The sequence below is a fragment of the Alligator mississippiensis genome, chromosome 14 (assembly GCF_030867095.1).
Source record: "Alligator mississippiensis isolate rAllMis1 chromosome 14, rAllMis1, whole genome shotgun sequence".
NCBI lineage: Eukaryota > Metazoa > Chordata > Crocodylia > Alligatoridae > Alligator > Alligator mississippiensis.
This window is the reverse complement of record NC_081837.1, coordinates 33,562,580-33,588,300: the sequence shown is the minus strand read 5'-3', so window position 1 is coordinate 33,588,300 and position 25,721 is coordinate 33,562,580. Positions and strand designations below refer to the sequence as shown.

At 48.4% G+C, this 25,721-nt stretch overlaps 2 protein-coding genes and 1 non-coding gene across 3 annotated transcripts; 1 reads left to right on the top strand and 2 right to left on the bottom strand.

Annotated features, from left to right (window-relative positions):
• The first annotated feature begins 337 nt into the window (after positions 1–337).
• CFAP276 (cilia and flagella associated protein 276) lies at positions 338–9,085 on the top strand. Its single transcript, XM_014605448.3, has 5 exons — positions 338–506; positions 1,854–1,970; positions 3,003–3,118; positions 7,312–7,445; positions 8,349–9,085. The coding sequence occupies exons 1-5, from the start codon at positions 426–428 to the stop codon at positions 8,417–8,419; spliced, it is 519 nt and encodes a 172-aa protein (XP_014460934.1). The 5' UTR covers positions 338–425; the 3' UTR covers positions 8,420–9,085.
• Positions 9,086–12,218: 3,133 nt separating this feature from the next.
• On the bottom strand, positions 12,219–12,487 carry LOC132245287 (small Cajal body-specific RNA 2). The gene has a single exon (XR_009457111.1). It is a non-coding gene; the product is annotated as a small Cajal body-specific RNA 2 (non-coding RNA).
• Positions 12,488–14,361: 1,874 nt separating this feature from the next.
• On the bottom strand, positions 14,362–16,851 carry TMEM167B (transmembrane protein 167B). The gene is made up of 3 exons (XM_006260036.4): positions 16,742–16,851; positions 16,521–16,652; positions 14,362–15,620 (listed from the first exon to the last, which is right to left on the bottom strand). The coding sequence occupies exons 1-3, from the start codon at positions 16,749–16,751 to the stop codon at positions 15,538–15,540; spliced, it is 225 nt and encodes a 74-aa protein (XP_006260098.1). The 5' UTR covers positions 16,752–16,851; the 3' UTR covers positions 14,362–15,537.
• Between the last annotated feature and the right edge of the window lie 8,870 nt (positions 16,852–25,721).

Genomic DNA, 25,721 nt, shown 5'->3' with positions numbered 1-25,721 from the left:
TGCGGCTCGAAAGATGCGCCTCGGCCGCTTGCGCGCGCAGCTCCCCCCTCCCCCCCCCAGCGCGGGGCCGTGGGGGGCCCTCCCCGGGCGCGCAACGCGGGGCCCCGCCGCACTGCGGGCAGCGCCACTGCCCGCGCAGCCTTGATAATCTCTCCCCTTCATGCAGCAGGAAGAGGGGCCTGTGGGGGCGGGGGGGGGGCATTCAAATTGTAGCCCCCCCCTTCACTCCTCATGACAACATCAGGCGAGCCCCTGCTCCGTCCCGTCCGCCTGAGGGCAAGGGTCCTGTTCGCAGCCTCTGCCCGGGCCCGGCCCCGCCTGCCCCGGCGTCTCCTCCATCTGAAATCACAGAGGCCCGTCACCTAGCAACCATGGCCGGGATCTCAAACAAACCCCTGGATGGTGGAGCGCCCTGCCGCTGAAGGATGCCGCCCACCAGGGGCTCCTTCCCTTGCTGCAGCTGTGACAGTCCAGACACCTCCGGGGGCAAGGCTGGGACCCCCCAGGTAAGGGGCATCTAGCTCCCTCTGCTCTCCATCGGGACTTTACGCTGGGTAGCGATGAAGCGGATCCAAGGAGCAGCAAGGCAGGTGGTGGTTATCATGCCCGGCTCCTCTTCATCTTGATCCTGGCTCCCTTAAACGCGTTTCCCTTCCTTTCCCCAAAGCACATTTGATCGGGTTAAACTGGGAGCTGTCTCAGCCCAGCCCTTGACCTCGGATGCAAGCAGGCGGAGCGATCGTGTCTGCGCCTCTGCCAAAATGCATCTGCCTCTGGGGTGGAACGCAGCAGCACTTGTGCACGGGATGGCAACACTGAGCAACGGGTTGATAAGAAGGAATTTAGATTGTAGGGAGAAGGGGGCAGAGAGAGAGAGATGCGCATATAATCCCCCAGATTAGACTCTGCCCTGCAGGAGGGATCATATCTTTGCTCCTGTGAAAGGTACCATGAGGAGCCCAAATCCAGCGGCTGCTTGTGAAAACACCGACCTCGGTTCCCTCTCTTTATAAGCTGTGCACATAACACAGGCTATAATTTTTTGAAGTGTGCCTGCAAATCGTATAACGTAGCAGAGGAAACTCAAGGACAATGCAGTGCACACAAATACTGTAACTCCCCTTCTCTATAAACTGTAAAGAGTTCATATCAGGGTGCAATTTTAAAATGAGCTTTTTGGCATTTTACTACTGCCTGGTACACGTTCCTCAGGACGCTGCTGTAATAACAGGGAGCATAAATTTATGCTGGGTGCAGCTGTACAGAGCTCAATGCAAGATCTGAGCCCGAGTTAGCATCGTTTGGTACCATAGCACTGAATGGCTTTGGGCACAGCCTGGTTTAGCCTGATTGCCTGGACACCGTTAATAAGCACAAAAATGGTCCAGAATCCCACAGCTTTGATCAAGATAATCCAGGACATAATCTCCCTAGCAGAAGAACAAGGGATACTAGCAGACAGAAAGGGTTTTTACAGATATTTAAACTGCAAGGCAGAGGTTTGTTAAAGGCAGTCACTAGAAAGGTAGCTGGGGAGCATTCCCTTGCAACTAAAACCTTTGTTACAAGTCCTGGTAGTCTGAACAGTGCTGGGGGAGATGCCTTCCCTTTAAAAGGCAAAAGCCTATCTGGAGCATCTCTTATAGCGCTTTTGGGATCCCCTGCACAGCTCTAATGGCATGTAAGGGTGCTGCCTAGACACACTTCCTGCAGTAGCACTCTATAGGCCCATGTGCCACACTTGACTGTTCTGCACTGGGCATGAGGTTCACCACAGGATGCTTCTGGCAGAAGAAATCTAGACAGCAGGTTTCTCCAAGCATGCACTATTGCTAGTTCTTCCTCTGTTCCAGAGAGGTTCTCTTATGGAGCTCGCTCCCCTTGCCCAGGAGCAGGACCCTTGGAATCGCCTGCATGCAACACCCACCTTGTCTAGTGTCAGGAGGGAAGTCTGGTACCTGGAACCTGGGGTAAGGAGATAGCACTGCTGTACCGTTTTACCCTTCCTATTCCCCACCTGCCCCCAAACAGCTCCCTCCCCACACACAGACTAGAAACAGATGTCGCATTTGTCAGGACCAGTTGTGCCATGACTTGTCCCACAAAGGAGAAGTCATGAAATGGATGAGTCCTCATGTGTCTCTTCCAAGCAGGTTGAGTGCCTGTATGCACAGCCGGTGCCCAGGCAGGGGGAAAAGGGGAATTAAAATCTGAAGAGCATTTGCACAGATAAAACTTTCCAGTCCAAATCTCTCTCCTTCCCCAGAATCACCCCATGCTGGCTGGATGGTTCAAGCCAACAACATAAAACAGCCAGGCAAAGGCCATCAGTGGTGAATGGTGTTTGGTCTCATTTACTCACTTTGTCTCAGCTTCACTCTCTGTCCAGTGTCCCTTCTCCATTCTCATGCAGCATCGTAAAATGGAGTCATGTCCTTCCCCCTCCGCAGCTGTAACACTGGGGCTCACCAACAGCCCAGGCAGAGGGGCACTGCCAAGCTGCCTGTGTTCTCCTGGGAGAACAATACTTCATATTTCTATAAAGTATAAAATCAAAGCACCAGCCCAACATTACTCGGCTTCAAGGTGTTTCAGCCCCTTGGAAGCTGGCTATTATATCCATTTTATAGAAGGGAAAAAGAGAGACAAAGCAGCTTGCCCAGGGCATGAATGTGCAATGGGTCTGTAAACACAGGTGGATTATAGAAACTAGGAGTCCTCAGTCATAGACATCTGTCCTGAATGTTACCCTATCTAGACTGTGACAACATTCAGAAGTTGATAGCCAGGTCCCCAGTTTTGCTATTGGATTGGGCAGGTTTTTCAGTGTGCAACTCCCTATTGAGACAAATGTATCTAGTCTTGTCTCACTGGCCCTGGGGAACTACTACGGGCATCACACTGGGATGGTTCCTCTAGTACACACAGATTTATAGGAGACTGTTCCTCCTAGATCCCATCTATTAACATGTGCAGCAACTTTGTCTGATCGCCTTTGGCAGGTTCCCCAGGACAGCTTGGACTTTAACCTGAGCTCGTTGTATGACCACCACAAGGAGTTGCTCAGAGACAAGAACCAGGTAGTCATCCACAAGGAGACCCTCTTTGATGACCATGGGTGAGCGCAATCACATGTTTTTCCAGAGCCCAGACAATAGTGCAGCTGCTGCTAGAAATAGCTTTTTCATGCCAACCAGGGTGCCATTCCCCTAAGCTGGGAGGGAGCCAGCAGCTCTGCCACCCCCACGTGTGACCTCATATATACGTGCTGCAGCCAACATGGCCTAAGGCTCCAGCTTGTGTCTTAGCCTTTGTTAGCCTTCTGCTAAGTTAAAACCTCAGGCAGTGCCCATCATTTCCCACATTCCCGTCAGTCTAGAGCTGCTCTTACTTAACTGGGATCTGAAGGAGCCTAAATTCAGCTGCCACCAAGATTGCATGGAAGACTAGCAGCAGCAGCACCTTGAGGCTAGCATCGTGTCCAAGGCCAGAATGGGATGCAGAGTACCAGAGGGTAGGACACAGCTCACCACACCACCAGCTTACCTCAGTCTTGAGAGCACAAGGCAAGAGAAACCTATGGGATACAATGCATCAGAGTGGGCAGTTCTCTTGATGCCCCCCTTACCACACCATTCAGTTGTATGGCATATCTATTATACCCAAAAGAGGGATTCAGCCTCCACATACCATGACTACTTTGGGTCAAAAGAGCACTGGAAAGAGACAAGGGTATAGAGTCTATATCCTAGGACACAGATCTCCCATATGAAGCTGCTGTCCACATATAGTTGAGGCACTAAAGGGTTTGGAGCTGCTTGCCCATTCCTACAGGCTGCAACTGCCTACCCTGAGGCTCTTGAACATTTTCATTCCAGTTGCACAAATTTCAACCCTGCAGAAAACTGAGTAGGATCAGGGCAGCAGCAAATCCCTTAGCCAGACTGTGCCCAGGCAGCAACCTGCTGGCTACCTCTCCAACTTCGTTTACCAGCAATTCAGGTGCTAGAATGCACAGTATGGCCTCATTCACACCAACCCCAACTTTGAAAGGACTTAATTGAGAGATACCACGATAGGAATTTGTCATCTGATCACAGGATGCTAAACTTTTAAAGCTACTTCTGCTAGAAAAGTCTGGAGTTAAAATACAGACCAGCAAGAAGGATGAACTGTTATTAGATTTCATAGATTTTGTTTCATAGACATTAGGGCTGGAAGGGACCTCAGAAGATCATTGAGTCCAGCCCCCTGCCCCAGGGGCAGGAAGTCAGCTGGGCTCATAGGATCCCAGCAAGAAAAACATCCAGGTTTCTCTTGAAGGCGTTCAAAGTAGGTGTTTGAACCACCTCCAGCAGCAGGCCATTCCAGACCTTGGGAGCTTGGACAGTAAAGAAATTCTTCCTTATGTCCAGCCTGAAATGGTCTTGCAGGAGTTTATAACCATTCAACCTTGTAATCCCTTGGGGCGCTCTGGTGAACAAACATTCCCCCAGATACTGGTGAACACCCCTTATAAACTTATAGGTGGCCATCAGGTTGCCCCTGAGCCTGCGCTTTTCCGGGCTGAAGATTCCCATGGCTCTCAGCCTCTTGTCATAAGGTCTGTTTTCCTGACCTCTGATCATGCACTTGGCTCTCCTCCGGACTCTCCCAAGCTTCTCCACATCCTTTTTGAATTGTGGAGCCCAAAACTGGATGCAGTACTCCAGCTGCGGCCTCACCAAGGCCGAATACAACAGGAGAATGACGTCCTGGGATTTGCTTTAGATGCATCTATGGATGCAAGCCAGCGTTTTGCTCGCTTTACTGGCTGCAGCATCACATTGAAGGCTCGTGTTCATCTTGTGGTCAATCCTGACCCCCAAGTCGCTCTCGTCCATAGTGCTAGTCAGCATAGCACTGCCAAACCTATAAGAATCCTGCAGGTTTTTCCTCCCAAGGTGGAGAACCTTGCATTTTTCAGTGTTAAAAACTATCAGGTTTTCGTCCGCCCATTTACTGAGCCTGTCAAGGTCAGCCTGGATTACCCCCATCCTCAGGTGTGGATGCTTTACCCCAAAGTTTGGTATCATCGGTGAACTTGGCCAGTCCACTTCTGACTCCAATGTCCACATCATTAATGAAGAGGTTGAACAAAATAGGTCCAAGGACGAGCCTTGAGGGACCCGACTGGTCACAGCGCGCCATGACAATTGACTTCTGTCAACCACCACCCTCTGGGTCTGACCAAGGAGCCAATTTCCCAGCCAGCGGATCGTGGTGGACCTGAGGCTGCAGTTGGCCAGTTTTGCCAAAAGGTGATCATGGGATACCAGATCAAAGGCTTTTTTAAAGTTGAGATATATGACATCAATCTATTTCCCCTCTTCCCCCTTGTCCAGGTGATAGGTCACCTGGTTGGAAAAGGAAATGAGATTGGTCAAGCATGACCTACCCGCAACAAACCCATGCTGGCTGTCCCTCAGGGTGTTGCCATCAGCCAGTCTGTTAAGAATGGCCTCCTTGATGATTTTTTCTAAGACCTTCCCCAGGATAGAAGTCAGGCTGATGGGCCTGTAGTTTGCTGGATCCACTTTCCTCCTTTTCTTGAAGATATGCACCACATTGGCCTTCTTCCAATCACTGGGAACTTCACCAGAGCGCCAGGAGCTCTTGAAGATCCGTGCCAGGGGCTGGGCTATGATGCTAGCCAGCTCCTTGAGTACTCTGGGGTGTAAACTGTCAGGGCCGGCTGACTTGAAGGTGTCCAGCCCCTCAAGCTGTTCCTTCACCTGGTCAGCATTGATGGAAGGCAAGGAACCACCCACGCTTAGGCATCCCTGTCCCATAATGGGTAGGGGCGTCCCATGGGACTTGTGAAAGACTGACACAAAGTACCCATTTAGCAAGTTGGCTTTTTCCTGGGCGTTGGTCATTGGTTTAGCAGGGGTCCAATGTTGCCCTTGCTTTTCCTCTGGCTCCCCACAAATCTAAAAAAGGACTTTTTATTGTCCTTGATACTTGTAGCCAGTTGTAGTTCCATCACAGCCTTGGCTTTCCTGGCTCGCTTCTTGAAGGTCTGGATCAGCACAGAGTATCCCTCCTTGGAGGTGGATCCTGTCCTCCATCTTTTGTAGGTCTGTCTTTTTAGATGCAGCAGGACCACCAGTTCCCTGGAAAGCCCAGGGGGCTGCTGTGCCCTCTTGCTGCCTTTCCTCCGAGACGAAATAGCCTTAGTAGGAAGCAGATCATGTTCTCAGCATCATCCAAGAAGTGTCGTCTTATATCCTGTAAAATCCATATCTAGCCCCTTGCTGGGGAGACTACCAGTAATAACAAAAGAGAAACTTCAGGTTAAGCTTGCTGCTTAAAACTGTTACTAAACGCTCCCTGCCCATAAGTTTCTCTAAGCAAAAAATACTCCCTCTCCCCATTCGTTTTATATCCTAGGCTTGTTAACAAGCTGCACGTAAATCAGCCAAACCAGCAGAACATTACTCAGCAACTTGCTAGCAGCTGCCATCCCTGCAGCAGGGCAGGGCAGTCACTGGAAGAGCCCTGTGTCAGCAGGAAGCCAGGGAATCCCAGATCTTACTTCATTTCTCCAGCTAGTCAGACACAGAGGAGGAAGACAGACTGTGTGTTGTGCTTCCTGGCAGCTGGCATCTCCTCACTGTTAGCAGTTGCCAACTCTTATTTTTTTCTTACAAGCTTCAGGGTATTTGTGGGGTCTTTCTTCAAGTGCCAGCTTACAGTCAGGTGATTGTGAGGATATGAGCTCTCTTTCTTTTCTTTTTTTTAAATGAAAGTTCCTAGTCCCCTGGCTTTCAGAAGAAAGGCTGAAAGCATGACCCAAGTGTGACTTACCAGGTTCAAAACCCACAATGTAAATACTAATTCCTAACATGTAAAACCTCACGGTTGGGGAAGGAGGTGACAATGGGGCTGGCTCATAATTTCTAAATGCTTGGGACTGACAAAGCACTAATAGGAAATTAGCACAGAGAAAGACTATCACATTATTATGCACAAGTGGTTGCTACTAGGGGAAGAGAGGCACAATAACATGGCATTTCTCATTCAAAAGATCTGTTCTGCAGTCAGACCCAATAACATGGACAGCTGTGAGCAAGGAGCAGGTTACTGCCTTTGCTGGGATCAGCTACTAGATGCATTAAACCAGATCCACAGTGTTTTATTTGTGTTATAGTTGCACCCACATGCCTTATAAAGAATCCAGGCTGCATAGTGTCAGGTGCTATACACCCCCCCAGAGAAAGGTAGCCTCTGTCTGAAACAGCATCTAATACATCTCACTATTCACTGCAGAGTACTGAAGGGGCTCGACTCTGTACAGGAACCTAAGCCACCCCCTGCTGAGAGCCGTATGTCCCAGGGACTGCCTATGAGATGCTGGGTCAGCCCAACAAAGGAATCAGTCCACAGCATCAAGGGCACAATCGGTAAGGGCAGTGGGCAGGGGCTGTTCCTTTAATGTGTGAAACCAAGGCATCTCCCTGTAGACAGATGTTCTGCTATCGTCACAGCTGTTTTAGGTATCCTGGTCTCACTGCAGATGTGATTCAGTGTGGCCCAATCCTGTTTGAAGCATGTTAAGAAAACTAGGCTTCAATGATTTAGAGACAGGATCCGAGGGACAGAGAGAGCCTAGCTGTCAGAGGCAATGAGCATCTACTATTCCAGCTAAAGACAACAGGACGTACACATGCTCAGCCTTGCTAAAAATCAAGCATCATGGGCTTCACCCAAGATGATTCAGGGAGCCTGTGTCAGAGCCAGAAACGCGCTGGAGTCAGAAACGACTCATGGACAAAGTGCTAGGCTGGGAGTCAGGAGACCTAATCAATGCTACCAATCAGCTGCTGTTTTGGGGTAATACACTTCCACCTTCTGTGCAAGAAGCAGTGGCACCAATATTCCTTTGTAATATACTTTGGATTCTATGAAAAGATGCCCTGGGGGAGCCAAGTGTTCCCATTACCAGTAGCAGGATTTGCTTGGTAATACCTTTTATTGGACCAACTAGAGGGTTGAGAGAGACGTTAAACAAGTTTTCAAGCAAAAAATGCCTTTCTGAGGATAAAATACAGTCTAAACTAAATACCAGGTAGAATAATTATCTCTCTCTCAACTGCATAGTTGGTCCGAAAGAAGGTATTACCAACAAATCCGGCATCTTGGGATTATGGACAGTCATATCTATAATACCACTGCAGCACCGCTATGACGGTCAGCTGTAGTCCCAGCTCAGAATGACACTACATGAAGTCTGCCCCAGCGGTGCTATTTTAGGACACTTTCAATGCTTGTAGGCCTGACAAGTGCATGCCTCCTTCTTCTTCCAGAGTGCCCACATAACGCTTCCACCAACAGCGGGTACTCCCGCAAAGATAACGGAGGCTTCTTTTCTCAGTGAAGACTGTGCCAGCCTTTGCCACTGCTGCCGGACTGGATCTTCTTTGGATGAACATAACTCTCATCCCCTTTGCACTCTTCTAAAGCCCTTCATTCAGCTAAGCCCACCAAAAGAACACAGCTCTGGTATTTCATTTCCATGTTTTTTCCTTTCCTTTCTACCTCACCCTTCTGTCCATTCCAGATAAATGCTCCATCCCTCACTAGGGAGGGACTGTGTGTAGTTGTCCTGGCCCACAAGCAACTACTGCCCAGAACACATTACACCAGAGGTGGGCAAAACGTGACCCATCAGGCCATTCTATCCGGCCCATGGGCCCCTAAAAATTTTAGAAAATTAATATTTATCTGCCCCTGGCTGCCTGTCATGCGGCCCTCAATGACTTGCCAAAACTCAGTATGCGGCCCTCCACCCGAAATAATTGCCCGCCCCTGCATTACACTATCTCTGCATCTCCAATTTGGCTCCAGCCACCCAACTTTCATCAGGCTAGATTCAAGTAGTCTCAAATTCTGGTGATCCAAACTTCAAACACTCTGGATGGAACATTTCAAAGTTGTGGCGTATCAATCTCTCCTTGAGAAGCAGCGTGTGGCCATTCATGCCTTTTATTGACCTGGGCTACCGAGAATGGAGAAACCTATGATTAAAGCCTACTTTCTAGGACGAGGGCCTCAAACATTAGCAGTTACTTATTTACTGAAGAAATAGGGATGCTCAATGAAGTGAAAAGGCAGCAAATTTAAAACTAATAAAAGGAAATGTATTTTCACATAGCACTTAGCGGGACGGTGGAACTCCCAGCCCCGGGAAGTCACCGAGGGGAAGAATTTGGCAAGACTGAGAAAAGGGACCGAGGCACTGAACAGGAGGGAGAGGCAGCTATTTTAATCAAAACAAGTTTTGGCTGAAAATCAGAGCCAATGCCCCAACACATGTGGTCTTATTCAGGCAGCCACCCCTGCCCCTGCTTTGCACTGCCTAAGGTCACCAAAGGGCAGGCTAAGACTTCAGGAAGGGCACACAGAATCTCAGTCCCCTGGTTTGAGAGGTTACAGCATTACACTTGCTGTGATATTTGGTGCAGCAGACAGTGCCATAAGGGTTTACAGAAAAGGAGCAGTGAAATGTACTTTTGTGCCAAATGTGCTGGCCCAGCTGGGAGACTGGCACCAACATCTATTAATTAATTGTAATTGTTTTTCTCACTTCAGAGCATGCTATCAGCTTCTACAGCAGTTAGTCATTAGCAAATCCTTCCCACCCACTCATGGGATTTCTCCACCCTCACCTCCCACATCCATTGCTGGATTCAACAAAAAAAACCAAACCAACTGCTCAGCTTGGGGTCATATTAAGTACTCTTCCAATATTTGCTATAGAACAACTGTTATATCTCCAGGCTGATTTCACTAGGCTTGGTGAAGCATGACAGTACCCCAAGGGCACCCAGGAACTAGAGCAGGGGTGGGCAAAATGCAGCCCAGGAGCCAGATGCGGCCCGCCAGGCCATTCTATCCAGCCCACAGGGCCCCTAAAACATTTAGAAAATTAATACTGATCTGCCCTGAACTGCCTGTCATGCGGCCCTCGATGGCTTGCCGAAGCTCAGCAAGTGGCCCTCTGCTCAAAATAATTGCCCACCCCTGAACTAGAGCCTACAGCTCACATGGTGCCAGGCTCTCAGCTGCCACATTTACACATGTAAGGTATCCAACCCATCACCATAGGGAGGATATGGCAAACAGGATGGCTTTGGATGCCAAAACCAAATGTGTTCTCAAACTCCACATTGAAAGGTCTAGAAGCAGGAAGGAATTAGAACAAAAAGCTGGAGCCATTTGAATGGCTGTAATCCTAGCCTCCAAACTAAACTGACTCCTGTGTGAAAGTAACTCCAAATAATTGAAGTAATCCATCATCCTGCAGCTTTCTTTTCTTTGGGGAAACATTAAGCCAGTGGCTTGCAACCTTTTTAGACTCCAGACCACCCTGGTTAGACTAAAAGCCCCCACTCTGAACATGCCAACATCCCGCATTTTTTGACTACAGAAAAATACTAGAGCAATTCTTCCATGGGCAGAGGCTAGGGCTTTGAAGAGGGGTGCAGGTGGTATACATCATCACAGATAACACAACACAATTTTTTTCTCCAGGTAAAAAAGAAATTAGCTTTAATAATGTGCTAGGCCTACAGTGGTAATATTCAGTTTTAAGATTGAAGCAAAAAACAAAGGCCATTTTATTGGCAAATGCATTGCATGTAAAAAACCACAATACATTAGGCAAAAAAAAAAAATCAAAAGATGTTGCTTCTTTTGTCCTGTTGCAGTTAGATTCATAAAACAAAGCCTAGCCTTGAACATCTTGGCAGTGCACCTAATGCTTCAATGGAAGTTATTTCCACACCCAAGTTGATGTACACTTGAGTTAATATTTTTAGCTAGAGTTAAAAAGTGCTGGGCTGTGAACTAGAAACTACATTCAGAGAAGCAGCTAACAAGCAGCAGAATTGCAGAAAGCTTCTCCACAAGTGGAGCATCAAGATGATCTGAAAAGGATGGATGGGGCCCTTAACACCTGTGGGTTGAAGAGTTTAGAAGAATCAGGTCAAGTACAATGAGCCATAAAATCAAGTCACTCCCTCCTGCTGTCTGAAAAGAAACGCTGCTGCCCCGAGTAGGTTTTAAATTTTGGGTGGAGCAGGAATCAAAGCAGGTGGGTGTGTGACTGCACCCCCTGGATTCCTCCATTGCAAAGAACTCAGGAAGACCCAGACAGGTCAGAATGTTTACCTATTTGAAATCTCTGGGTTTATTCACATGAAATGTGTTTGCACACCTCAGTGTGTGGCACCCGCAACATGCCTGAATGGCTCTCAAGGCACCGGGAGTGCCCTAGCCTCCTGCTTAGGAAGCCCTACCTTTCTACCCTGCAGACAAGGTTATTTGGGCGAATTGCTTCTCGGCCTCTTAAAGGCTTAGATCAAGCACAGTGGCTTATTAACCCGGCAGGGGCAATACCATGCATCTGTGTCCAGGTTGCCATACCAACTGCAGAGACTTCCTCAGCCTGACAAAGGGTTTTTAAACCCAAAAGCTTGCTAAAAAATTGTTTTCCAACTATTTAAGTTGGTCTAATAAAAGATATTAGTCACCCAAAGAACTCTGTCTGCCCGTGTCCTTAGACTAACACGGCTACAGCCTACACCCTCATGTCCGAGAAGGCAGGTTTCCTGACCCGCCCCACAGGAGAACCGCTCTCCTGGCTAGTTCGGTTCCCACTGACGTGCAGCAGCTTTAAGCCCCGTTTCTGGAAATGGGAGTCTCCTCCCTCGCTCGCTCTTGCAGCCGTACGGCTGGGGGCAAGCAAAACTCGGGACATCTGAACCCCACAGCTCCAGGCTTGGGCCTGCACGTAGGATGCCCGCCAAAGGATTTGGAAATATCCGACACCCCAGGTGCGGGTGGAGGATGTTTGCCGGTAGTCGGGCCACTTACAGTTCTGGACTCTTGGACATGGATTTAGTTTTGGCTAATTTGGCCTCGGATACAAAATTAAAATACAAAGAAAAGTCTGGTATCTTTTATTAGACCAACTTAAATAGTTGGGAGAAAAATTCTTACCAATCTTTCAGGTTCAAAGACCCTTGGTCAGGCTGAGAAAGCACTTTGCTAGGAAGGGAGGAGTGGGGGAGCGGGGCTGGGGAAGGGCTCCCTGCCCCCTGCCGCAGCCGGGGCGCCGGGCCGGCCCCGGGACACGCCGCACAGCGCGGGGCGCCCGCAGGGCGGCGCCGGGGTCGGATCAGAATCGCATCAGCACTCACAGGCGGCAGCTCCGCCTCGTCTATCTGATCAAGTCATCACGTCCGACCCGCGGCCGCGCCGGCCGCGCCGCCCCGATCTGCTCCCGCACAGCGCCCGCAGGCTTCGCCGGAGGGGTCTTCTCATCTCGGGCCGGGCGGGCGCCGTCCCGGCCCGATCGAATAAGATCAACGTGTAGCGCACACGGCGGGGCCCGCACACACCCCACGCACGCACGCGGCAGCCCGCACACGCCCCACGCGCGCCCCCCTGCCCGGCCGCCCGCCCGCTCCCCCATGCACGCACGCACGCACGCGGCTGCCTCCACTCGCCCCACGCGCTGCCCCGCTCTGAGCTCCGCTCGCCCCGCCCCGCCGTTTCCGCCGCCCGCCCGCTGGGCTCCTCTAGCTCCTGCTGCTGGCCGGAGGAGTGCATGGCCTTGCGCCCAAATTTATGCCATGATCCATCAGTGCGGGGTACAGTGCACGCGTGGCTCGTCTAAACGTCTAGCGCCATTCACAAGTGAATTGCCTAACGTACCAGGGACCAGGGGGATTAGTAATTGCTTCCTGCATCCAAGAACAACTGCCCTAATGTGAGTACAGGCCGATCCACTTTATTTGTAAGAGCCAATGCAATTCCCTATTGCTTCTCCGGCTCTAAAGATTCATTTGTTGTCCCTGCAGGACAGTCTTTTCTTTCAGTATTTTCATGTGGGTTGCACAGCAGTGTTTCAGCCTGCTGTTACTTGCTTTCTGATCTTGTGCCGTTCTCCCTTCTGCAAGTCTCGCTTCCTCCCATACCAGTTCTTATCCACTGGACAGTTTAAACACGGCAGAAACACAACAGTGACCTCTATTTCACTGGCCCCTGGAACTCCATCTCTCCTTGGACCTGCCTCCTGCGGTTGCCGCTTCTAAACAGCTGTCAAGAAAAAGGTTTTCCCTGTGTTTGTTAGTACACACACTCATCGACAGCACAATTCAGTGATAATATTCTTTGCCATTTGGACAAGGAAAGCCCAGCTTCTACAACTGACTTGCAGCTGGATCTGGACATATTAGCAGTGGGGTAGATGTGACTGAAGTCTTAAAGCCTGGTTAAATTCAGTCACTACGTTCTTGGACGAAAGGAGCATCAGCAGCCGCCGAGCATGGGAATTAGGGATACAGCCTCTAAACCAGAACTTTCTAGACTTTTAAGTGCTTGAGGCTGCCAGCAACAGGAACAGTGGAAAAAAACCCTGATCAGACCCAGTTCACTCTGTCAGCATCCACACACTGCCACTGTGTGACATAAGATACTGGGCAAGATGGAACCAGTAAATGGCAATTCTTATGTTATCTGTGATCAGCCACCTCTCAGATTTGCTGTCCTACAGTTCCCTCTGCCAAGAGGACAGCACAAGCTTGGCTTAATCAATAATATAGAATATGGAGGGGATGATGTGATTTCAAAGTCCTACAATAAGAGGGCGAGTTTAGATTCTTGGCCTGGTAAACACTGGAGCTTTGCTATTAAAACAACATAGTGGATGAAGGAGTTAATACATTTAGTCCTCAGAGGCCAAGGTCAAGGAAGCAGAGTCATATGTAAGAGGAAGTAATATGTTCCACTGGTGAGAGAGCAGCTGTTGGACTTCTAGCAGCCAGGTTCATTTCCTTGTGTGACCTGGACAAGTCACCTACCCTATGTACAAACAAGGTAAAAGCACTGTCCTACATGCCACTGTACAGTTAATGAATCCATTAGGGACCGAGAGATGCTTAGATACTAATGTAATAGGGGTCCAGATATGCACTCATTCCAGATCTATCAGTGCCTACAAAAACTGATATCACATAGCTAGAAATACTTCCTTTTAAGTTGTTTTAAAGCTCCACCACTGTGAGTTTTACATATTGCTCCACAACCTCAGCTGCCTTCCTAAGATTTTGTAACAGCAGTTACCCAGAGCCATCCACAACCAAATAAACTTTAGTAAGATAAGTACATAAATGCAGTACTTTATTTATTGTTAGGACTTAATTCAAAGCCTACCAAAGCCCCTTAAATCCAATAGGTTCTAGCCTCCATGAGGTAAAAAGGCAGGAGAGGAAAATGATTTAGCTCTTGCTTAATGAAAGAGGACAAAGTCAGTAGGGAAAACATTTTATTTGCAAGTTTTAAATTAGAATTTTATAAACAGAAATTTTTTTTAAAAAACTAAAGCTACAAAAAGTAGCCAAGTGTGTAATTTCACTAGAACTGCTGCAGGGGATTGAGTCCTACGTGTCAATCTGGATATCGCAGAAAACCAGATGAGAGGACAGGGCCACTAGAGATGGCAATACAAAATAAAATAAGAATAGGAGACTTATCTTCAACAATCTTTATACTTTTCAAACAAACAAGTTAGGTTTTAGCTACCCTTTAAGATCATATCTGCTAAGTTAGATAAGGATTCCCTACCCCATCCCCTCACATTAGTATGAACTAACATCCCATGTACAGTTTCAAAGCACTTTCATCCATTCTACTATTCAAGAGTGAGGATGATTTTTGGACTATTTCAGAGTCCCAGATAGCAGTACTGCTATACTTCAGTCCCATTTACAGGATATCAATTTCTAGGCTTGCACCACGGACTCGTATACTGCTATCGCTGATCCACTAATCTGCTGAGAATGGCACTCAAGTTCTCCAAAAGCTGTCTTGCATGAAGGTCTTCTTCAGGGCCACCTCAGATTTCACTTTACTGCCCACTGAAGTTTCAGCTTGTGTGTTTAATATACCATGTCTTTGGCCCCTCAAACATGCACAACTCATATGTTAGACCTGAATACCTCAACTTCTCCCTCCCCAGTTATTTTTTATTACCCTCAAGGAATCCCCTCGAAAACAGCTTAAATACAACTCATTTCCCATCCACAGCCTGCCAAACTTTGAGAGCTCATTGATCAATTAGATCCAAAGAAACTAATACACGAGAGGTTTCCCTTGAGCAGACTGTGTGTAATGTTACAGCCAATAGAGTTTGATTTCTATACTGGCAGAGATCTAAATAATGTATGTCTATAACTTCAAAAAGGGATAAGAAGATAAAAGAGTATGTTCCAATGTTGCTAAAAGCATAGAAGACTTGGGGCAGTCACGGACAGCAGTGTCACACTCTTGATTTGGAAGAAGCCCGGTATGCGGAGAGTCCCTCTTGGATCATCACACAGCGCTCCGTCCATTCCTCTCCCGAGATGAGTAATTGCTCTCCCACTTCAAGTAAACCCTCCTTTTCAGCAGTTTCTCCCAAACAGGCTTGTGCATCTGAAGCCTCAGCATTCATTTTATGAACAGAACATAAAAAGCCATCAAGATGCAGGATATAGCCACCGCGGCATGAAGTCTGGTTCCAATGACAGCAGCTAAAAGGCAAACACATGAGCACAGACATACGCACACACCGTGCTTAGGAAATGATGCTCAGTATTTTCAGAACAATCTGCCACATAGGGTAAGGCTTAACGTGTACTCTGTATGCAAAGAAGGTAAATATCAGACGCTTTTTTACTTACAGGCTAAAAGATGTGTCAAAAAGAATTAGATAGCCATCCTCCACTTAAGACAAATAAAAATCAGAGACAGTCAGTGGCAAAACTAACAACAGGCTCCCGGCTCTGTTGCCTACTGTCAAGACCTCTAAAGCAGTGCTTCCCAACCCGCGTGCCACGGCACAGAAGCGCGTTGTCCGAAATAAACAGGTGTGCCGCGGAATTTTGCCACGGCAACGAGCTCCAATAGGTACAAGGACGGGGGATGCCTTCACAGGTGTGCTGCGGGAAAACATTATTAACGCAAGCTGGGAAAGGTTGGAAAACACAGCTCTAGAGGCGCTGGGACACAGTCAGCCTTCGCTTCAGTCTAAATCCTTATCTGGCTGGGATCCTATGACCCCAGTGGACTGCCTGCCCCGGTGCAGGGGGCTGGACTCGATGATCTCTCGCGGTCCCTTCCAGTACTAATGTCTATGAAATCTAAAGCAGGGGTGGGTTGTCAGCCACAGGTCTGACACGTACTCCTGGGGGTACTGGGGAACAGCGCTCCCTCCAAGCAGTGCGGCGTGTGCAGTTGTGCTCGTGCTACACCGCGCGCACGGCACCGCTTGGGAAGGGCCCAGGGGGTCTGCGGGAAGGGCCCACGGCACTGCTTGAGAAGGGCGCAGGGGGTCTGCGGCGGGTGAGTACTTGGGAAGCAAGCGGTGGCATCCAGCAGCCCCCCCCCCAACTCACTGACCGGCTCCGGGACAGCGGCTCCCCAGGACCCACCTTTGTAGAAGACGCCCCAGATACCCTTCTTCTCGGACAGCAGCCAGGCCTTGAGGCGCGGCACCTTCCGCAGGTAGGCGCAGGTGCAGACGAGGAGCAGCCCGAAGACCAGCAGCCCGTCCAGGGAGTACACTGCGGGCAGGGGCAGGGACAGGTCAGCCCGGCCCGGCCCGGCCCAGCCCGGCGCCCCGTCCCGCCCCACCCCGCCCCCCTCCCCTCACCGTTGGTCATGACGGCCGCTCCGGTTCCAGCGTCCGCCGCCGCCTGTCACCGCGTCCCGCGGCCCCCGCGCATGCGCGCCACGACCCGCCGGCCAACGCGGCCGCCGGAAGCAGGAGGCAGAAGCAGCCGAATGCGGATAGCGCCGCCCAGGCGAGGGTAGGAGCGATGCGCACCCATGCAGACCTGCTCAATCGATCGCCGATGCTGCACTCTGGTGCGGCGCGCGCGGGCGCCGGGCGAGCTGCCTCCTCTCCCCCCCGCTGCTGCAGGCACCGGCAGGAGCGGTCGCGCCGCCAGCACGGTGGGATGGCAGCACACGAGTCATCCTTAATCTGGATGGTGGCACTGCATCACAAACAACACCATCTGCGGGGATAGCAAAGTAGAGCTGGAAGGGACCTCACCAGGTCTAGTGCAGCCCCTGCTCCCGGCAGGGCCGGCTCTGACCGTCGCCCCAGGCAGGCGTCTCTCCAGCCTGCTCCTGAACATTTCTGGGGACGGAGGTGCCCCTAGGTAGCCAGTGATGGGTGCCCATCATAGCGGGCCGTCCGGTTGTCCGCTGTCCTCTGCTGATACCAAACCGGACGCTGGCATCCGGGCCCCAAGCCTGCGCGTCGGATGTCCGCCAAAGGATCTGGAAGCCTTGGGACAGACTTAGGGAGGCCATCGTGGAGGACAGTCCCATTTTCTGCTACTCTGTCCTCTGTTGATATGAAACCCGACACCTTTATGTCCTATTTTTTTCTTCAAGAGAAAAAATAGCGGATATAAAGGCATCCAGTTTTGTATCGATAGAGGACAACCGGACTGTCCTCTGTGATGGCCACCTTAAGCCTGTCCCAAGGCTTCCAGATCCTTTGGTGGGCATCCTGTGTGTAGGCCCAAGCCCGGAGGCGTGGGGTTCGGATGCCCATGAGTTTTGTTTGCCCTCAGCTGTACGGCTGCAGGAGCACGCTAGGGGGGAATCTCCCATTTCCATAAAGCTGGTGTGTAGCCGAGATCTTCCCACTGGAAGTGAAAGTGGGAGGCTACCTATGCATTACCTCGGTCAGGGTACAACCCTCTGCCACGTTTATGGTTTTCCCCAGCCGGCAGGAAAACCACCTTCACAGTCATGGTGTTTTCCCTGCCAGGTAAGTATCTGAAGCCCTAGGTGGGGGTGGAGGATGCTTGCTGGTTGCAGGTCCATGTATGACTCACATGGATTTGGAATTGATTTGGCTGATTTGACTTGGGACAGAAGATTTTCCTTTAAAAACCCCCTTACAAACCAGCCTGTCTCAAGGCCTGATCACCCTCATAGTCAGAAAGTTCCAGCCTGAATTTTGTCTGCTGCAGCTCAAGTCCACTTTGAGCTCCTTCTCCTTTCGCATCTCCATCCGCCTTATAAATATCACCCTTCCCCCTCTTTATAAATGTTACCCTATTTGAAGATTGTTACCAGAATCACCCCTCAGTCTTCTTGTACCATTGAAAGGATATGAAACTGAAGCAGAGAAAAGAAACACAACTTACCCAATGACTGACGGCAGAGTTGGAATAAAACCACAGGAAAAAGATCATTTAAATAATTTAGCTTTTTATCTTGTCAAATCAGGAAAAGAGAATTGTAGCTGTGATCCAGGAAATGTGCAAGAAGCTGGGAGGGGGAGGGTTGGTGAGGTCTTTTTATTGGACTTATTGTGTGGTTGGGAGGAATGTTGGACAAGCTTTTGAGGACAAAATGCCCTTCTTCAGCCACTCTTAGCCCATTGTATGGCTGATCATAGAACCATAGACAATTAGGATTGGGAGGGACCTCAGGAGGTCACATTTAGTCCAACCCCCTGCCCAAAGCAGGACCAGCCCCAACTAGATCATCCCAGTCAGGGCTTTGTCAAGCCGGGTCTTAAAAACCTCCAAGGATGGAGAGTCCACCACCTCCCTGGGTAACCTGTTCCAGGGCTTTACTACCCTCCTAGTGAGAAAGTTTTTCCTAATATCCAACCTAAACTTCCCTTGCTGCACCTTGAGACCATTGCTCCTTGTTCTGTCATCTGCCACCGCTGAGAACAGTCCAGCTCCATCTTCTTTGGAACCGCCCTTCAAGTAGTTAAAGGCTGCTATCGAATCCCCCCTCAGTCTTCTCTTCTGTAGACTAAATAAACTCAGTTCCTTCAGTCTTTCCTGAGAAGTCACATGCCCCAGCCCCTGTACCATTTTTCTTGCCCTCTGTTAGACTCTAACTTGTCCATATCCTGTCTGTAGTGGGGGGCCCAAAACTGGACACACTACTCCAGATGTGGCCTCACCAGTGCTGAATAGAGGGGAAGAATCACTTCCCTCGAGCTGCTGGCAACGCTTCTACTAATGCAGCCCAGTATGCTGTTAGCTTTCTTGGCAGCAAGGGGACACTGTTGACTCATATCCAGCTTACTGTGCACTGTAGCCCCAGGTTCTTTTCTGCAGAGCTGTAGCTTAGCCAGTTGGTCCATTTCTTTAATTCTCATCCTTATAGGTTACATAGGCTGTTTTCAAGAGGTAAAATGCACACTATTAAAGAAAATGTCCCATTATGTGAAAACTAGACATATTGATCTGTCACTGCGTGCCACTGAAAAAGCAAATGTTGATTAGGTATATCACCAACCTCTGAACCTTTTCAAAACAGCAGTTAAGACAGTTAAACAGCATTACCGTTATTGCTAATCACATCGTTTACAGAATCAACACACTTAAAAAATTGGACTTACGTAGGCAAGGATATTGTAAATATGTAATTGGCCAAACTACAATTAACTATATTATCTCTATCAAATGTAAATGCATATTTATATTTTAAAATAACTGTCCTAACTTTGGCCCAAAATAAATACCATTTTTCCAGAAGCAATCAGAAAATATTAAGTAAAACAGAAAAACCCTAGTGAAAAAAGAATATATAAAAATGATATATGTGCACAGTGCGCGGGCCGGGCCCCGATCCCGCCCTCGTCGCCATGGGCGGCGGTGATTCCGATCCCACTCTGGCCGCCATGAGCTAGCTGTGGGCGAACCGGGGTCGTACCGGACCCGTCTCCGGTACATGCGGGCTGTGGCCGGCAGCCCGGGCACACGGGGCGGGAGAGAACCGCGGGGCGGTTTAGTGCACACGAGTTAGAATTAGTTACGGAGGCATAATGGTTGATTGAAAAGATTGTTTACTTACACCGAAGATGGCACTGGTGTAGGCTGGACAGGTTTCCAGGCACAGCTCCTGCTTGAACCCTCGTTGGAGGACTCTGACAAATCGATTGCTCCCACGGAGTTTGCTAGGCTCCGCGGGTCCGGTTAAGTTGTATTCGAAAAGTTTCCCCGGAGCTATTTAGGCTCCGCGGGTCCGATAAGTTTTCCCCGGAGTTTGCTAGGCTCCGCGGGGTCCGAAGTTACAGGAAAGAGATACGTCTAGGATTGCGCTCAGCGACGGGGAGAGGCGAGAAGCGAAAGCTCCGTAGGTTCGGTTCTATTGCCTCTATTGCCTGCTTAGGGGAGGCACGTTGGGTCCGCAGTGCTTGGAGATCTTCACACAGAATCCCTCTCGTCCTCCCTCCTCCGACTTGGGCGGAAACTACCCAAGCCTTATGTACGGCTAGCAAGCCAATCGCTAGCCACCACGTGTGCCTAAATTAGGAATGGGCCAATAACATGGCGTGAATCCTAATACAAATGGCGGGAACTTCTTTACAGCGTGTATCACTACGATGCAAAAAAGAGATGCACACTGCAAAGAAAGCGGCAAATTGGCGGGAAATAATTTAGCGGTGCCGAAGCGCACACACAAACAAAAAATCACAACTTTGGGTCGTGACACACAGCAACACTGATATAGTATTCTAACAGTCATAAATAGAAATATTACTCTAAAGAAATAGCAATTCTAGGTACTTTACATAAATGGTAATTTTCAAATGATGAACTGACATTTTTATATATATATTTATATTATTTCAAAAAGGATACTTCCTTTTTTAAATAATTAAAACAATGCATAAACAATTCATGGGTCAGAGTCAGTTTATTGTTTTGTAATCCGTATTGATTTCTATACGTTTAGAAGGACCAGCGTATGTTTTTATTATATGGACAGCTGGCATAAAATAAATAGTCATGTTAGAGTTGACTAGTCTTAGGTAAGTCAGTATATTGATGCTGACACAACCTTAAATAGTTTCTGAAACAAAATAATTTGCTCTTTTGATTAGCAACTCCTCTCATCTACTGTGCGTGGAGACCTCAAAAGGTAGGGCATTTTTACATGCGCATGTGTTACAGCACTGAGCACTTTGAAAAGTGCCCAGCACCGACATGCATGCAGTTGTATAAGCAGCAAAATGAGCATCAGCACTGAGAAAATGGCAGTGGTGCGCTTTTGAAATAAAACGCCTCAGAGGTGCTTTAGTTCAAAAGCGCGCCGCCACCACTTTCTGTGCGCTGGCATGTATTTCGCTGCTTATACAACTGCATGCGGTGCGCTGCAGTTTGCCTCAGCTCGTGTGCAGAGCAGACTCGGTTAATCGAGTCTGCTCTGAAGCAGCAGATCTACGGCAAGTCACTGGAAAAAAAGTATGTGTATAAATGCCTGTAGAGGTTGCCTAAAGGGGCTTAACATCTCCTGAGGTCCTATTTCTTATGGGAAGAACAGACTAACTGAGCGCATCTACACATGCAATTGATGCAGAGCAATAAACTCCAGCGCGCATTACACCAGCGCTTTTTGCTCCCAGGTGTGCTGTTTGAACATGCACCCAGGATCGCAGCATGTTAAGCTGGGTCGGAGCAGCCTCACATGGCAGGGGACCCAGGTGGAGGTGAGGGATGTCAGCCTCTCAGCCCAGGGCTGCTCCGACCCTACTCAACATGCTGCAGAGGGGTTGGCTGGGGCACCAGGGTGCTCCAGTGCAGGGCTAGTTGGTAAGCAGCCCCCACTTTGAAGCACCTTCGTGCCTCAGCCAGCCAGTACTTCCCTTACAGGTACTTAGAAGTAATTCCTTGCTGTGGAGTTTATTAGTTTCCTGTGGCCTAATAGGGTCGAGATGTGTATTGCAGAGCTAATTAGGCAGCTGCACTGTAAATGTCTTGTGCCCAATAAGAATCAAACGGAGAGGCTTGGAGACCGTTCCAAAGTCACTCTGGTTGCTGAAGGGTCCTTTAATATATTTATATCTGTGCATTTAAATTGCCATGTACACTTTCTTATTCCCCAACACCAAGTTCTTCATTCTCCTCATCTTTAGCTAAATAGGTGCCACTTTGTGCAATGCTTCTTGGACTCTGGAAGAATCCCTTTTGCCCAGGAACTGTTACTAATTCTATACATACTTTCATGTCTAGATTAATTCTATTTACTTTGGTCAAGATTTCCAGCTGAATGACTTGGTGTTTCTGGTTTGTCTGTTTGTTTCTTATGGGATTATACTACCCCCACCCCCAAACTCCAGTTGCTTACCTGCAGTAGAGCTGCCCCAGAATGACATTTTCAGAGAACAAACCTCAAGCAAGTACAAAATAAGAACCTCAGGGACACGGCTCTATTTCCTAACTTGTCTGTAAAGCACCTTACATGTAAATAGAATGATGAATGGGAACAAAGAGTTGTGAAATGGAAGACAGATTCACCACCATGAATTTAGCTGAGATTTTCTAATATAACCCATGAGATTTAGGCATCTAAATCCTCCCCTTGGGATCCTTTATAAATCCTAGTTTTAATGTTGGTCCCAAAGCAGGAATCTATGCTTTCCCTTCACATCAGCATACATCTCCCTAAGGGGCAGTTCAGACCCTTGGGTAAACATTGGGATTATTCATTATGGCTTAAATAGCGCAAGACACTTAAAGCTGGTCACATGACTCCTGCCTGCCCTCCCCTGCAGAATTAGTCTTAGGGGTTTAACTGACATAATGAAGAGCCCGTTGATAGGAATAGGGGCTATCTCGAATCACTGACACTATCTCCCTTGCAAAGGGAAACAGTGCGATTATCCTGGAGATCCCAGTTCCCTTCTTGCTGGTTTTCCCTGGAGCGAGAAAAGTCCCGCAGTCTTTCTGGAACCCAGCAGCACGTTCCCTTCAGGTCAGCAAGTGGGGCTAATACGATTCTTCAGTACCAAGGGAAAGGCAAGGACGGGAACAAAGGAGTGAGAGAGAGCTGAAAGACAACTTCAAGCATAATTTCCCCCTACCTTGGAGTCATGGGGCTCACCCATACCAAGCAGGTGAGTAGCTCTCCTGTCACTAGGAAACTGTATTTTTGGACATATGCCTCTGTGCTTTGCACCAAGCTGAACTCATGGATAGAGCTTACTAAAAAAGAATGAATCATAGTATATATGGAGGAAATTCACTCCCTATTTCTCCCCCCCCCACCCCAACCCATCCTTGTCATTTTCTTTCTTTCTTTCTTGCCTTACCTTCTTTGTTCCCCTTGTTCTTTTCTCTCCACCTTCCTCCGCTGGGAGAAGTATCTGGAGATGATCATCAGCATTTGCCTAAACCATGTTCTCATCCCATAAAACACTGACTAAAGCGGGGAAAGACCCAAATGAAAGTCAAAGGGGGCACCTTGAAAGTCTAAGGGGGGAAAGTCAAAGAATGCAAGTCAAAGTGCAGAGCTGGAGGAACTAGCTGTTTCAGGTGCTGGGGTGGGTGGTGCTGGGTTTGAGATCAAGTGGCTTGGACATCCACTGTATATAATCTCATTTTCCCAAGTTGTAATTTCTTATGCAAAAATGACTGGAAAGATGGAGACCAAGTGCATCTTACCTGAAACTCCCCATCCTGTTCCCAATCTGTAAAATGGGGATAACAGCACTTTCCTACCAGCCCAGGATGTTACAGGATAAATGTGATAAAGACCAAGAGGCGTTCAGTAAAGAGAAGCAGTCCTCACCCATATGCTGCCCTCACTGCCCTCCCCAGAATCTCTCAATTGTTCTCAGAGATGCCGCAAACAGACTCTCTTGGTCTTAAGGATCATTTTGAAATGAAGTTTTATGGCTTTTTGATATTTGTGCAGAACTTGATGAACATGATGGACATGAAAGTCACAGGTTGATAAAGCTGTAAGCTAGCCCTGTAGAGCGGGTACCAGGAAAACTTCGCCAAGCCCAGCTTTGTTGAGACACCTCAATTCTGACCCATCATTTTCTCACCCCCACACCATCCTAGTCCTTATCCCACCCAGCTCCCCCCCTGCACTTCAGTTCTGACTTCTGGCCTCCTATTTCCATCCTGTTCTTCCCACACTGAGCTCTGTGTGGGAATTTAATCTGGACCCGAACCCATTTTGCAAATCCAGTCTGGGGATCCTCCTGAGTCATGATTCTACTAATCACGTCATTTCATGATAAGCATCAATGTTTGTTAAGGACAATAAGAAGGGGATACTGGCTGCATTACTATCATGACTATTTAAGTGTTCTGGGGGCTGAGATTTACCTGGTGACCACAGTGACCTTTTGCCCACAAGCTTGGCTGGATCTGGAGCCAAGAAGGTCTCCAGGGTGAAATATGAGTGCTTAGAGTGCTGCACCTGCCCTGACACTGCTTCAGTGAAACAAATCCTTCCCCTCCTCCCCTACCAAGAAGACTCATGCTGAGATAAACCCATGGATGAGCTTAATCGTATGCCTGGGTATACAATTTCACAGTCTGATTGCTCTTAGGGCATTTGTATGTCCCCTCTATGACAATTTAGGCTTTGGAAAAACGTTGATATACCAGCCAGTCTTCTTCACAGATATAACCCAGGTCATCCAATCCATCCAGGCTAGGTCTCTGTGTACAGCTTGATGCCATGGTATTGTGGAAGAAAAGCAGTGTTGCTGTGGCTAAGAATTTCTGTTTGCATGGCTTTAAATCTGCTTTCAATTCTAAGCTAACCATAGGGTAACCTGACCCTCACACCAGGTGTAGAAAGCAGTTGTAGTGGTTATCATTAGATCTGGCTACATTTCAGTCTGGGTAAATGACGGTATTCTGCTGTCCTCAATTAGATAGGACATTCCTTGCCCAAAGCTTGTCTAACATATTTCCATTTCTTCCTATTGTATAGCTGGTCAGACAAAAATATTACCAAAGACCTCCTGTTACTGGAGGCTGGAGGATTACTGGAACAAATATCTTCTTCTATAGAAGTTATCAAGGGAGCTTAAATATTCATGCCAAGCACAGAAGATCTGTGTTAAGGAGTTATATCTCCACCTTACACTTAAAAGCTGAACATTAGTATTTTAAATTGTAAATTGAGATTAATAAGCCGTGCCCTCAGAGATTGTTAAACATCTGCTGAATTCTGCTTCAGAGGTGGCTGCACGTTAGTGTTTCCAGTCTACATGCAGCTTGGGGCCTTTGTGTTCCCCAGATTTGTTTAATTTAATGGTGCAGGATACTATGTTTGCCATTATCAGGCTGTTAGGGAAGGATTAAAAAGGGAAATCTGCCCACATATGGAGGATGTAACCTTTAAACCCCAGAGGGAGGCAAGGAGATCCAAGTCTTTCTTCCAAACTGAGATACTTGAAGAAATAGCAAAGCAGATCATGGTCTTGTGAATGGAGAGAGGAGGACCCTACCTTTTTAGCTTCTCAGCTCAGGGCAAGTCTCAAATGCTTTCCCTGTCATATTGGTATGTAGACTCCATACCACAGGCTTGGGGTAGGGAAAAACGGGACGGGATAAATAAGAAACTCTACTGCTGGAATGCAAAGTCAAGTTTGGTGGTATCCTATCCAGTATCAGTCTGAACAGATGGTAAGTGTTCAGTTTCCACCTGTTCAAAAATCAAACCATCCCTTGAGAAGGTGAGCTTGTATGAGGTGAGTCCCTGTGCTGAACAATCCCCTTGCCTTCTGGAAGTTCATTTACTTGGGTCATTGCCATCACTCATTGCGTATGGCATATAAGGGTTTGTTCTGCCCCAGGAAGATGCACACATTAATAGGGACATGGGCTGCGACAGAC

Bases quoted from the DNA above. Each gene is read 5' to 3' on its own strand.
- CFAP276 (XM_014605448.3), top strand. From the start codon at position 426: ATGCCGCCCACCAGGGGCTCCTTCCCTTGCTGCAGCTGTGACAGTCCA. The intron at 3,119-7,311 runs GTGAGCGCAATC...TATTCACTGCAG, and splicing joins ACCCTCTTTGATGACCATGG to AGTACTGAAGGGGCTCGACT. The intron at 7,446-8,348 runs GTAAGGGCAGTG...TTCTTCTTCCAG, and splicing joins CAGCATCAAGGGCACAATCG to AGTGCCCACATAACGCTTCC.
- TMEM167B (XM_006260036.4), bottom strand. The intron at 15,621-16,520 runs GTGGGTCCTGGG...TTTGCCTTTTAG, and splicing joins CTGGGGCGTCTTCTACAAAG to CTGCTGTCATTGGAACCAGA.